Source organism: Podarcis muralis, chromosome 6 (genome assembly GCF_964188315.1).
Source record: "Podarcis muralis chromosome 6, rPodMur119.hap1.1, whole genome shotgun sequence".
In the NCBI taxonomy this organism is placed as follows: domain Eukaryota; kingdom Metazoa; phylum Chordata; class Lepidosauria; order Squamata; family Lacertidae; genus Podarcis; species Podarcis muralis.
In genome coordinates, this window is record NC_135660.1 from 35235164 (window position 1) to 35250406 (window position 15243).

At 39.6% G+C, this 15243-nt stretch overlaps 1 protein-coding gene across 1 annotated transcript in view; it reads left to right on the forward strand.

Moving 5' to 3' along the window:
- Positions 1 to 15243, forward strand: part of GPC1 (glypican 1) — a 192395-nt gene that overhangs the window by 148371 nt on the left and 28781 nt on the right. The window contains exon 3 of the mRNA XM_028730983.2: positions 14043 to 14434. Coding sequence (XP_028586816.2) covers positions 14043 to 14434 — 392 coding nt within the window. The remainder of the gene's footprint in view (positions 1 to 14042; positions 14435 to 15243) is intronic.

Genomic DNA, 15243 nt, shown 5'->3' on the forward strand with positions numbered 1-15243 from the left:
GCAGTAGACTTCTGAATACCAAGTACTGGGGATTGCTAGTGGGAAGAGTGTCGTTGCACTCCGGTTCTGCTTATGGGTTCCCAATTGTCATCTGGTTGGTCCCTGTGAATGAGGCCATCATCCATAATAGAAGTTGGGAGACAGTGAACACCAGATCTCTTGACCAACACATTTACTTGTCTGATTTCAATTTTGTAAAGTCTGGACCTTACCTCAACCAGCACATTTCTGTCAACATGCACCTGCTCACTTGACTCATGTAATACACGTCTGTTTTCAGAATAATATTTATCTCTCAAGCACTGAATTCTGAAGCCCTTAATCTTGGTGGAAATGGACAAATGACTTCCTGAGGTGAACGTGTGCTTGCTGGTTTTAATATATGCAAAACATGTATCTTGAAATTATTGCTTCCAAAATTCACAGCACAAAAGGAAGGACTAACTCACTATCGTTCTGTGAGCCTCTTCTCTGTACGGTGCCAATCATCGTACCTGTTTTCCGCTTTCAAATGCTTAGAGGTAGAGGAATGGGAAATAAGTAACCCTTCTGAGCTCTCACGTCTTTAACTTGGTGGCAAAATAGTATAAACTATAATGTGAACAACTCTAGTGAATGGTGCTTTGTGCTTCTATGGAGTTGCTGATCTTAGAAATAAATTTGTGATCCTGCCTCTGCTCCCAGAGCTTTGTGGTGAAATATTTGTGAGCAATATCCCATATAGGTTTCAAATTTTAATTTTGAAAGAGGGTGTTACATTTTGAAAACAAAAAATGCTTAACATTATTTAGGGAAGAACATTTTAAAGGGAAAGAACGTGCCGCATATACATCTAACTCACTTTGAGTCAATACATTTATTTTTAACTTTGAAAATGTGGTCTTCCGTAGTGTGTCATCTTCATAAAGGACTTTTATTCTGAGTAAGAGCACAACTGAGGATATTTAGCCTGATACTGTTCATGGAGGCAGCAAGTGCACTCAAAGAGACAAAAGAACTATAAATCCACTGTGGGTTGTAAGTAGAATACAGTGACATGCTTATATTGCAAAAACAGCTGCTTGGAAACCAAAATCCAGATAATTGTCCCCAAAGTTTACCACCGCACAGACTTTTAACAGATTAATTTAAGCATTTTGTCATGCAGACATACTGAAAAATAAAGCTCCTAATGATTCTGCTTTTGAATAGCCTCTTGTCCTGTCTTGTAAGGCTTAAAGTCCCTCCATCCCACATGCAGATGCAGAGGAACAGGAGGATATTTTTGAGGATGAAAACTAATGGTTTTAATTATCAGCTTCTAATAGCAAAAACTCTTCCGATTTTTTCAACTGGAAAATCCCCAGTGTGAAAGAGGAGAAACGTTTCTTGATTACTGGAATAGCTCAGCTAGGCAGCCGGGATATGTTAGCCTGTGGACAGAAGTGAACATTATCTGGTGGCTGCCCCTTTTCTGTGGAGTAGCACTCCTCTTGAGATATGACACACACCCACTGTCCGCACTTTGCGGAAACAATTGGAGATATATTTTATTTCGACAGGCTTTCCCAGTTGGATCAATGGGGTTTTACCACAAGTGTCCACTTGTTAGGGTTTTAGTTTTGTTTTAAATGTATGTTTTAATGTTTTTAACTATTTTTAATTATATTATGTGTAAATCACCTTGCAGCAGTGGCTAGGAAGCTGGTTGATAAATAAATGGCAAATAATAATAATAATATCTCTATTTCAATGATCCAATTATTCTATGATTTCAATACAAAACGCCAATGGGATACAAACTGTAAATGTGATTCTAGGGCTCCATAAATCTTTGACAGCTGTCTGCTGGAAGTTGGGGTGCTGTTTGATCCCTAAACTTGTCTGACTAGACTTGAGAATGTTCTCCTATCCAGCTGAGCCAAAGCTTAGGCAGAGTCCCTTTATATACTATTCCAAACTTAAAAATGGAAAGCATAATGCTGGTGGTCAACAAAAGAGGTTTAAATACTGTCTCAAGGCAAATTTTTCAAAAATGTAGTATAAACACCAGCAATTGGGAAACTTGCCTGCGAGTGCTTCAATTGGAGAACAGCCTTTACCAATGGTGTCATGGGCTTTGAAGACACTCAAACTCAAGACGCAAGGGGGAAATGTGCTAAGAGGAAGGCATGCTTGGCAAATCCACACCGTGATCAACTCCCGCCCGGAAACCAATGTCCCCACTGTGGAAGGACGTGTGGATCCAGAATTGACCACCATAGTCATTTACAGACTCATTGTTAAAACCATGTTTATGGAAGACAATCTTACTTGGCTATGAGTGATCGCCAAAGAAGAAGACTATCTAAAAGCTATTCTATGTGATTGCACACTTAACTGGACGGGGGTGATACTAGGCCACATTCACGCCATACATTTAAAGCAGCACTTTAAACAGTCAATGCTTCTCCCATATAAAACTGGGAGCTGTAATTTGTTAACAGTGCTGAGAGACCACCCCCCATTACCCTCTGAAAGCAACTATTTACGGAGTGGTTTAACAATCAATCCCCCTTCTCACAGAACTCTGGGAATTGTAGCTCTGGGAGGGAACTAGGGGACTCCTAACAACTCTCAGCACCCTTTACTACAACTCCATATTCTGTGAGGGAGTGCCATGACGGTTTAAAGTGGTATCATTGTACTTTTAATGTATGGTGTGAATGTGGCTCTTAATCACATGGGCTAATGAAGGGCATGCAGAGAGCACATATTCCACCTAAGCTTTAGGATACTTCAGTTGGAGCAGTTCTCCCAGTTTGATAAGACATATTGAAGAGATTGCTACAGCCACTCACATCCAAGGCCTGAGCTGTGTATCGTAGGCTAGTTCTGATTCATCCACAGTTTCTTGGGAGCCAGAAGAACCAACCTTCAGTGGATTTTGTGCAGCTCTTTCTGCATGGTTGGAGGTGGCCAGAATAAAGAAGAAGAAGAAAATAGATGAAATTTTTAAGTGCACACAAAAAATCCATATATTCATTTTGACAACAACAACAAAATTGAAACAAAATGTGTTTCTGGTTTACGATCAGCTTTAAAGCAAGTGGCAAGCTGTTGTCTGCATTGGCCCATAAATCATATCAATAATTGTCTCGATAGAAACACAAACTTCCCCAGAGACACCCCCCACCAGCAAGGCTGGTGACGTTGTGTGGTTGAAGGTATCTGCTCAGTTAGCCCATGAACAGCTATGAGGGCAATCACCACATAGAGCAATTCAAGGTAAGTTTCAGGAGATGTTTCTGTCATGTAAACTGACATTGGATTACAAGTTGGAAGTCTCAGTTTGAAAATTCCTGATATGCATGATAATTATTATGGTGGCTGCTTCCCTCTGTATGCTACTACATTTTTTGACATAAGAATGCACAGAAGCATCAGTCATCTTAACGTATTCAGTGTACCTGACCTTGATGTTTTCTTACTAAATCATCTTTGCACGTTTTAAAACTTTGAGAGAGTTGGAACATCCAGTGAAGGCAGCCATTTTGATAATACTTTCTGGAAACATCCTAGTTTCTGGTTCTTTCCAAGTAAGAAAGAAAGTGTGTTTTGATAGCATGGGCAGAGAGATAAAATTGTGTGAGGCTATGGCAAGAACAGATAATACAGGGAATGGTGACTGAAATGTTATTCCAGCGGCTGGTTTATCCTCTCCTTTTCTCTCTCTGGGGAGAGTCACTGTGTCAGAGACACTGTGCAGCACAAATCTCTCTTTAGCCTTTTTGAGATGCTGGATTGCTTAAAGGCCCTGCTTATTTCTCTTGCAATCCTCATGGCACAAGGAAAATGTGTCTTCTGTCCACCTTAAAGCATCAAGACAAGCATATTTTCATATCCTCTTAAGCTTGTGTTGTGAATTGCATATGTGGACAATGTTTCTGAGAATGGGAATGGAACATTCCAAGAAGAGAAGCTTAACTATTTTATTAAACTATTATATATTATATATATTGAAACAAATATTGTCTTGTAGAGCAGCTCACATCTATCAAAATACTAACAATATTAACACAGACTCAGAAACTACAATATATTCATATTTTCTTGACAGATTATTTTCTTACCTTTATTTGGTTTGATTTAGTTGAAATTCTTGTTTCGATAACTATTTAAAAAACCTTTTCTAACAGAGTTTGGGAAGTTTCATTGATATATTTTTTTGGACTAATTGTTTAATCAGTCTTGTTTCCTTTCCTCCACCCCATATCAAAACAAAATGTATCATCAGAATTTCCTCCCCATTTTCCTCAATTCTTAATCCAGCCCTCCGTTAACTTGAAGTTAACCAAGCAACCTGTACACTCCAGATTAATCCCTGGTATTCTTTGGAAATATCATGATCCCAGGTACTTGGTATATTATAGTTGCTTTTTGACACAATAAATTTTACCTGGTTTAACTCCGCTTTGCTTGACCTTGCTGTCACCCTGTCCCACCTAGTCCCATCCAATAAACTGTAGCAATACTGATGTAAGCAGGGGGGTGGCTCCACTTCTGTGCCCCAGCAAACCGGCTGCTACTGGGTCTGGTTTCAATCTCTATGGGGAGGGTGCTGCTAGCACAATATCAGAGCCCTCTCCTAACAACATCAAAAGGTGACCCGTTTTTGCTCATGCAGCTTGAAATCAAACTGGGTTGGTAGAAGAAGAAGAGTTTGGATTTGATATCCCGCTTTATCACTACCCGAAGGAGTCTCAAAGCGGCTAACATTATCCTTTCCCTTCGTCCCCCACAACAAACACTCTGTGAGGTGAGTGGGGCTGAGAGACTTCAGAGAAGTGTGACTAGCCCAAGGTCACCCAGCAGCTGCAGGTGGAGGAGCGGAGACGCGAAACCGGTTCACCAGATTACGAGACTACCGCTCCTAACCACTACACCACACTGGCTCTCAGAAGCGGCTTAGTCATGCTGGCCACATGACCTGGAAACTGTCTGCGGACGAACGCTGGCTCCCTCGACCTATAGAGCGAGATGAGCGCCGCAACCCCAGAGTTGTCCGCGACTGGACCTAACAGTCAGGGTTACCTTTACCTTTAGACAAATATATAGGTTTTGAGCCATGACAACTGAATACCAGATGCTATCGTCCTTAGGTCCTGTGGCACAACTGGGGAAGTTGATGCCCTCGCACCAAGACCAAGATTTTGCTCCTGAAGTTATGGAGTAGACAGCACTCTGTTCTCACTATGGGAGTAACTTGTGTGGGGTGGTTGCCTCTCTTTGAGTGGACAAGTTCCGCAGGTCATGGAGCAGAGACTAGCTGCTAAGTTGTGCTTTCGTATTATCGTTGGCATTTTGCTATTGTAGTTTTGCTGGTGATGTTTGTTCGTAACTATGTAATGACTTGTTGCAAGTGATGGGGCAATTCTGTTTTATTGCTGCTGGTACTTTGTCAGTATTATCATACTATATGTAAAAAGGACAAGACCAGCTCAAGACATTTTGCTGCACATCACACACATTCCCATCAAGGTGCATAGTTCCCAGGGCTGGCCAGGTTATTCACACACCTGAAGCAGAAAATCACCAAAGTGCCCTTCCTTACTTGACAATACATTAAATAATTAACTATTCACTGCCTTTTCGGGATACCCAGTTTGAGTTGCTTTAAAATGAAGTGTTTGTCCCATTCTGCCTAATGGTAGTTCCTGCCTGGAAATGGATTTTTGAATGTTGTAAATTTGTTTTTAGTTTCATTTGAATTATTATAGATAGATTTAATGTGCTATAGAATGACAACATGATCCTTGTATATTTTGGCAGTACTGTGGGTTGTAAAATGCCTCGAATACAGTGGCATAGAAAGGTGGTATAGCTATTGAAAAATGAAATGAAATGAACGCTTGTGAGTTTTATGGAAGCATCTGACTGACCGTTGTTGAAAATAAGGTCCTGGTGTGATCCAGCAGGGTTTGTTACATTTTCACTAAAAGTGAATGGCTGGTTGCCACACAAATGTACAAAAAAGACACAATTTGATTTTCAAAAGGCTTACATTTATTTTTTATTTTTATTCTTTTGCCTCCATAATTTCTTCTGCTGTAGCATGAAAGCCTGTTATGAGAAATGTGTTGGACACAACAGGCCATTGGAATTTAAGATGATAAACACTGACTTCAAATATGCTTCATGCTGATGTAGCTATCTTTCCAAGGGAGTTTTGAAAACTACAAAAAAGGAAAAGCTGCATGTTTCTTTCAGCTTTGTTAATATTATATAGGGCACCTCACACTCTACTCTTCCTCCTCACATTCTTATAAACCAAAGATTATTGAGATATGATAGCAATACTGATGTGAAGTATATTTCACTCTTTTCTCTTTCACTGCGGTAGTCTTGGATAGAAAATCTTCCTTGGCATCCATCCATTTCTGAAAGAGTTCCATTCATTTTGAGCTGAGAAACAGTGATACAGCATTTGATATCTTTCTGCTCTGCTTTTCTTTGTAGACACTTCTTTTCAGAAATGAGCTGAATTCTGTATCGTATTTGCAGTTTGATGTTCTCTAGAGAGTTAGACCACTCTGACACAAACAGTCTTAAGACAAACTGACAAATAACTGTTACCAGTTCACCGTTTCTATTTTACTGAACTGTTAAAAGCAAGGTTGGGCAATTTTAAATCTATGCCATCAGAATGAACAATTATAGCATTTTTATAAGGGGTCAGGAAGTGCAGAATTCAGATAATATCCAGTGTTACTCATGAGTATGGCTATCATATTGTTGGGTATCACTTTCCATTTAGTTATTATTTAATAAATATTTATAGTATCCTTCAATAAATAATTAGAAGTGCAGTTCACAAAATAAAAGCAATAAAATAATAAAACCAGGGCAATCACTAAAATAGCAAAGAATAAAGCAATCAAAATATCAAAACTCATCAGATGTGAAAAGCCTGAGACAATTTAAAGGTATTTGCCTGCCACCAAGAAGACATTTTGCAATTCAGATGAATGCAAAAACAGTGAACTCTAAGGTCAGCAAGCCAATAATGAAACCATGTGATGTATATAAACAGAAGATCAAAAAATCAGAAGCTGATAGCATTAAATGGAATTCAGACTGTAACATCTAGCAATGAGAAGTACCTGCCATTGTGTAAAAAGGAAGTAGGCTTGTTTTGCTGAGTTAGCAGCCTTGGAAAATCCCACGCTGAGCTTTCTAGAGCAGAATTTGTTGCTAAGCTCCTAACATTTAAGAATGGCGCTGCCCATTTATAGAATGTGCTTAGAGCAGAATTGCTCAATATAACAACAGCTTTATGAGGAGCTTGAGAAATGGCTTTGAAAACCTTGTCTACAGTAAGTTCCTTGATCCAAATTAATTCCTCATAAACCAGTCAGAAAATCCAGTAATTTCATGTTTTAACTCTCACTCTTTCTTTTCTTGGTATAAGCAGGTGTCACGTGACATGGCATAATAAATACGAAAAGCTGTTAAGTAGGTAATCCTAAACTGCATCTATAACAAAATTAGTTAAAAATGCAAATATTCTAATTATTTTAGATAGTGAGCGAATAATGACCTTTCTGAACTGGCTAATGTATATGCTATGACATAGTCAAAATTGGGACATTGGTTGGCTTATTTCATTGTTTCAATTTAATTTTAAATTTCTCTGTGTTTTCTTGGCTGCAGATTGTGGTTCAGGAAGAGAAAACTTAACTCACAATCCCAAATTCAGATGACACGCTGTGCCAAACTGTGGCTTAGCTGCCATGCCACACTAAACGCAAAGGACTATGGAGGAGCAAAGTGGGTACGAGCTGCTCTCAAAGAGCCAGCCCATTTGCACAGCTTACCACGATGCACAAACCAACCATAAGGCCTTACCCAACACTAACAGAGCCACTGACAGTCAACACTGATTTTAGTATTTTTCAGACCCATAGACAATGTAAAGGTTCTTTCAGCTAGCATCTGTAATTCCCAATGGACGTAAACAAAATAGAAATAGCTTTTCTGTGTGGGACACTTGTCTCAGGGGTGTACAATACAAAATAGAGAATCAGATGTATTTTATTGGACCAGCGTATTCTAAGAACTGTGCAAGGTTCAAACCTGCAAAACGGTACTGTTTTCAGTAGGCTAATAAAATGTGTGTTGAAGTATTGAACTCTGTGTTAACCTTGCCTACGTTACGGCATGAACACCAAAGAAACAGATGTGTAAGTTATTTGTAAGGAAGTTCTTTGAAATAAAGTAATTTTGTTTAGTATGGGGATTGGGTGCCAATCAGATTCACTCATAGCAAGCTCTCTAGCCGAGAATACCATGGAGAAAGAGTTGATGAGTTATTTAATAGCAGCAGGCATGCCTGAAAAACCGTCGTTGGATAAACTACCAACTAGTGGTTCATGTGCATTCATTGCTCATTAAGCCAACAGATTCAGCTAAAGCATCCACTAATGCTTAAGCATCTGATTTTTCTCACTGTCAAGAACCCTCTATCGTATTTTTCTAGGAGGCTCAAATATTCCCAAGGACTTCTTGACATTATGAAGACGGCTGTGCACACACACTTTCAAGAGAGAAGCAAATAAGCATCAGGAGAAAACAAACCACATTATTTAACAAAAACACATTTCTAAATAGAGATTCCAGAACTCGCATTGATTCTCCCAGTACTACAACTACTCTAAGCATCATTGGAGCTAGAGACCGAAATAGAAGCAGGGGTGCGGTTTGTACATCCATCCTTGTCAGTTCCTTTGCAAGTTCCATTTGGATGCTGCTTCCCAGTCTCCTGGACCTCTCTACTTAAGTTAGAAACCAGTGATTCCACAGGTGACCCTTCACTTCAGGTGACAGGCGGCACATGCAGTGCATCTGCGTTTACCATAGCTTCTTTGTGTTAATATATAGAGGTCTTAAGAAACTTACACTTCAAAGGGAAACAAGAAGGAAAGCCACCCATCCATCTAGATGGGTGGTGGAGCTGAACTAGCTGTCCACTCCCAAGTTCCCAAGGCCCCTACCTATTTATGTTTGCCCTACTTTTATATCCTTTCTTCCCTGAATTGGTAGGAAATGGGTAGAACAAACTTTCTTTTTCCTGCTGAAAAGCACTTCCACCTAAAGTGCTTTTCACTGCAATCTACAGATTTTTGGGTGGCATCTAATTTGCTTCTGTTTTATTTTCATGTTCAATTCTAATTTGCTCAAAACATGTTTAACTTGAGCTTCAGTTTCAGATTCTGTTTTCCCTATTGTATGCTACTAGCCCTGCAACCCACCAGCTGCAGTTTCTGGTGGGTTTGGGTTTTGTTTTTTAGCATAAATATTTATATTAAGGTTACCAAATTTTTATCAATTAATCCGGAGACACTTTTCAATGGATTTTGTATGGGGACTGATTTGTAAATCCAGGGTCTGTCCCTGGGAAAAGGGGACGCCTGGTAACCTTAATTTATATAGTTCATTTAAGTTTTTGGAATGTCAGGGCCACGCTACACGTGATGCTAAATATGTTGCTACCAATCACTTTTGATAGTAATCATGTAGGGGGATCAGGACTGCAGTTTACAGGGATGGGAAGTGTAAGAACACAGCATTTGGGAGTACAGTATATTGGCACAAATGGGAGTTTTTTTACCCTGTCACTAATGGTAGTTGGGGGGTAATTTTCATGGAAATTATAGTTGAGGAGGCAAGGGTATGGTCTCACCTCCCCATATACTACAATCCCAATAAAAACTGGAGGAAAATGAGAACTTACTATTAAATAAACATAAAACACTGATATGATTGCAGTAACACAGTTAATATTGTATGTAGTTAGACCCCAATAACAACATGAGAATTGTTATACTAGTTTACATCAACGGTCCAAAGAGCTCAGTATTAACTCTGTCAACAGTAAACAGAAATATGTCTTGCAAACCGGGCATGGTACAAATATGCAACCATTTTTCTCCTGTTATGGCACATGGAAAATAGGAATAAGAGTCGCCAAAGCTAAACCTAAACAAAACTGAATTCAAATAGTTAGCAAATAACTTTAAGAAAAGGTGCTTTAATTCAGTAGCTTACTACTGGACAGAATGAAAGATAAACAGTGCTGCATATTTATCCTGCCATACAGGGGTATATGATACCATTTTTAATGTTTCAGTTAAAATACCTATAAGACACCTTTCCTTGTAAAAACCTCTGGAAGAATTCAGTATCACAGTATTTTATAAAGCAGTAAAGCCCAGGAGAACAATAAAATTAATCAAAAGCAGCAGTCAGTTTGTTGTGCTGTTGAAAAGATCCCAAGGTTTTGCTCAAAGGGCTTCACAGCACACCTTTTTTGAGCAACTCTGCTTGAGCTGATGCAAAGGAAAAGTGCCTTTAAGCAGAGAAACAGTCTATCATCTAACAGCAGGAGAAGGCGGCTAACTCAGAGTGGCGCTGTAAACTCTGAAATGTTCATGGTCTTGTGAAGGTTGCTTGAGGGAAAATATGACTCTAGGAATTAGTATCTGCATATTTAAAATTGGTCCCTTGGGTTAATAGAAGAATTTGCTTAGGAGAAGTACATTAGAGCGCTCTTGGAGATCTGAATTTACAGCCTGTACTTTGGTGACAACTGGAAATTAGTTTTCCTGCTTGCATCTGTAAGACTGCTTATTTTCCGGCTTCTTCCAATGTAAATGGAACATGTAAGTAGTTTTAAGGAGCACCAGGATTCTCAGTAAGATTATCCTTTTCAAAATAAGCATTTTCCGTGTACACAGCATCATCAGATAGAACTTGCCTCTCCCAGGTTTCACCCCCTTTTGTAGCAATTACAAATTGTCAGCATTCACAAAAGTTCATTTTTAAAATATTGGCGTTTTGATAAATATCTAACTGCAAGAGGTACCAGAACTCTTGATGTTTTCAGAAAGGAGGAAATTTAATGCTGACCTAGCAGCTTACAAAGCTATTTCAGAATTAGAAAAATAATTTATGTAAAAAGTGCTTCAAGCACATTACGGTTTTTAATGTGAGTTCAATTTGTAAATTTTACTTACTCACACCTGTGCTACTTCTCTTCATTTGTTTGTTAAAGATGGAGGCAAGCTTCACCAAGACAGGATTTTCATACTGTATTTGAGAAGTCTACCATCAACTGGACCAGACTTTAGGATATATAGATGTGGTTGTGGTCCGAATTGTAATGATTCCCTTGCACATGGTAGTGACATTGCTAGGATCTGGAGATAGTTGTACCTATTGCCATGTTCACAGTCAGAAAGAGGGTCCTCACCACTGATTTTCTTACAACACAACATGCAGTTTGCATTCCCGTTGCTCCAAGCATTTCTGAACCACGCAGGGTTCATTCTCTTCTAGAAATTTCATTACTTGTAATGAATCTCCCCACACTCTGCCATTCTCCCCTTGCCTCCAGTAAGTATGGTTATGAGGTAGGGGTTTCAGAGACTACCCCATGAGTGCTGTGGCAAGGACTGATGCCTCTAGACCCGACCAGATGCTGATGATGTCATTGTATTCCAGAGTAGAGGCTGATCCAAGCACAATTTTATTCAGTTTTCTGGATTTCAGAGGATGTCTCTGAAGTCAATGTGGTTACTTTGGATTAATGCCAAAGCGAATTTGTTTGGGTCCACCCATCCTTATTTATAACACATGCCATCTGCACACTTGTGTTTTAAGCTGATATCATCATGCATATTGTGAGTGTCTTCAGGCTTGATGATTGCAATACCAAGTGATGACTTGTGAATGGCTGCATGTAAAACAACCACCATAAATCAAACATCATAATACTTTCTTAATCACTTGATGTACCTGAAAACAACACTTTCCTGTAAAAATAATCCATGTGTTCAGCTGCAAGGCACTGAATGCTGAGATATGCATGCTTGAAATAGCCCTTTAAATCTTTCTGTCCTTTAGTCAATAAACCAGCTTGTGCTTCTTGGTTTTTTCAGTATGGAATAAACCCAAATTGCTGACTTCTTGCTTATTATCTTCACACATTTCTCCTGTTCTGTTTGCTCCTCGTGTTTTTATTACAGGTAGTTTTATTTCCTTCCTGTGCTAACTTGGCTATTAGTCAGGTGCACTTTGGGGACCTAATTAAAAGGTTCTGGAGTTCTCTGGACTCGGACATTTTTTCCCCAGTCAGAAACTACCATGTGTATTCCATTAGTGAATATAGGATAGCTACTAGCCTTGTGCCCCTAGGATTGAGTTACACAAATGAGTTTAGAATATTTTATTGTAACCTGTCTAGATAAAATAGGCACCTCTGCACAAATGGCTTTTGATGCATTACTTTTAGGAAATATGTTATTTACACAGGTCTCGGGTTGTATATTTGCACAAAATCATAGAAGCTCTGAAACAGCTGGCTTGCAACACTATGACTTGCTTGTAAACAGGAGAAGGAAAGGAATAGGGAAAGAAAAATAGTAGGAGGCCAGTAATATACCAAAATATTGCCTCCTCTTCCACCTTCATATTTATCCATGTAACAGGATAAGGGCTTCACGTTTCCATACTAATGAACATGTAGACCAGGGCTGGGCAATATCTGAGTTTTCGACATCGCGTTGTATCAACATCGTGATATACTGATGTTTATACTGATGTCAGTATATCACGATGTCTGAAATAAGGATGGAACTATGTAGAGGCAAACAGTAGGACTGAGTGATATCTGGTTTTCAACTTTGTGATATATTACAATGTCTAAAATAAGGATGGAGCTATGTAGAGGCATTTGCTGGCTTCACAGTTTTTCCCGCAATGTGATTTTTGCAAAGCACACCAACACATACCGTATATCATGATTCGCAATAGATTGCCAGGTCAAAAACTATGAAACTGATATCACAATGTGGACTTCAAACTGGTTTTGGACAATGTATTGATATATTCCCCAGTCCTAATGTAGGCATGGCTTTATATCACTGTGCAATCAGGGCACCAAAACTGGCGAAGACCCTCTTTTTCACTGGTGAAATACATGGAATTTAGACAAATTCTTGCATGGTTGTTTCCCTCTTATGTTTGAAGTACTGCACCGTGATTTTCTAACAAGAGCATTTCATTGGACTTTTAATGACTTACTATTCCTGGCCACAATGTGCACTATTCCAGTGTGTTTTGAAAGGAAATACTGCCTCAGCCTAAATGTCAACAGCACCGTAGCAAAATACTCTGAAAAGATGTAACATTTGCTCTCTTTTGTTAATTATGAGATTGGCAATAATGCAACAGTTAAATGTCTGCTGTGCCATTTCACTTGAAAGTGAATGTTTTGTAAGGTGTCAAGCGCTTTTTCATGTCTTCTTAAAATTGAGAGCAAGTATTAAGATTTTAAGAACTGTTTGGACTATTTCCCTGCACATGTTAATTTTTTGTATATTCTCTTAAATAGGATTGTTAGCTTTTGCACATGAGTTCCTCTCAGGAGCAATGGCATGGAAAAGAAGCTTTTAGCATCTTTTAATCCTGTCAGCCTTTTGTCATACTGATTTACACAGTGATTTGCATATATTATCCTTAGGGATTAAACAGTCAGAAGAAGTGTGATTGCATTTAAATTTCACTGGTGCCTTTTGCCACCACCCTAAAATGTCCATGAAATATGTTTCATCACATTTCACATTGATGAATTTGTCCATCAGTTTTTGCCAAACCAGGACCTGTGGCTGGTTTCCAGCTGTACTTTAACCCAGAGAAGATATGGTGCTTTGATTTGCAGACACACGGGAATGTTGTAGAAATGCATTTTGGACACTGGCCTTTTGGAAAATACTCTTTTGCAGATAGGAGCATTTGCATCTACATAGGGTTGGAAATAAGTGAGCAGATTACAATTAATGTTTCATTTTCAGTGCCTGAAGAAAATACAAATACATTGGAGAATATCTACCATATGTGCAATGGTGTAATAGGCTAATCCAAATATAATTTGAAGCATCCTATTTGAATGGCCCCTCTTTCAATCTTTCTGGAAATTTCCGATTTTCACACTGATTTGTTCCCCGTACTTTTTCTGTTTGCAGGTTATTTCCAGGACTTGTTGAATAAGTCCGAGAAGGCGCTTTATGACACATTTCCCAGTATGTACGGAGATCTATACACCCAGAACTCAAAGGTTTTCAAAGACTTGTATAGTGAGCTGCGGCGCTATTACCGGGGTTCCAACATCAACCTAGAAGAGGCTCTCAATGAGTTTTGGATTCGCCTGCTAGAACGGCTCTTCAAGCTGATGAATCCTCAGTACTACCTTCCGGATGAGTATGTGGACTGCATGGTGAAGCACTCTGAGCAGCACAAGCCCTTTGGAGAGGTTCCAAGAGACCTGAAACTGAAGGCAACCAGGGCCTTCATTGCAGTCCGCTCCTTTGTGCAGGGACTTGGTGTGGGCAATGACGTTGTCAGAAGGGTCTCTCAGGTAAGTCGTTGGCGAGAATTCCTGGGTGGTCACCTTGCCTGAGGCATTTTCAGGGCTCTGTCTTAATTAGCGCAGGTGATAATTATTTTTAACAGCTCATATGAGACAGATAGAGGGACACGGGTGGCGCTCTGGTTTAAATCACTGTGCCGCTTGGACTTGCCAATCGGAAGGTTGGCGGTTCGAGGCCCCGCGACGGGGTGAGCTCCTTTTGTTCGGTCCCAGCTCCTGCCAACCTAGTAGTTCGAAAGCACACAGTGCAAGTAGATAAATAGGTACCGCTCCGGCGAGAAGGTAAATGGTGTTTCTGTGCACTGCTCTGGCTTCGCCAGAAGTGGCTTAGTCATGCTGGCCACATGACCTAGAAAAACTGTCTGTGGACAGCTCCCTCGGCCTGTAAAGCAAGATGAGCACTGCAACCCCATAGTCGTCTGCAACTGGACTTAACTGTCAGGGGTTCCTTTACCTTTACCTATGAAACAGACAGCTTTGTTGATAACGGTCATCTTCTAGTTTATTTTTTATTTTTTAAATGCTTCTGGAAGAGCTAGCTCCAGACTTGAGGGTGCCCTCAGCAAACTGAGCTTGATAGTCTCCCTCCTTAAGGTTTTCAGGAGGGTTATACTGCCGTGCAGCCCCCTTTTAACTGTAAATGACTCCTAAAAACATTGGTAAAGGCCATAAGGTGACACATTTGCTAAGAGAGCACCATGCTCTTTTTTTCCTTTTTGTTGCTGAAACACACATACTGCAGTTTATAAAACTAGGCGTTTTGTTGCTTTATCTCCCTATGAAAAGTTGCACACTTT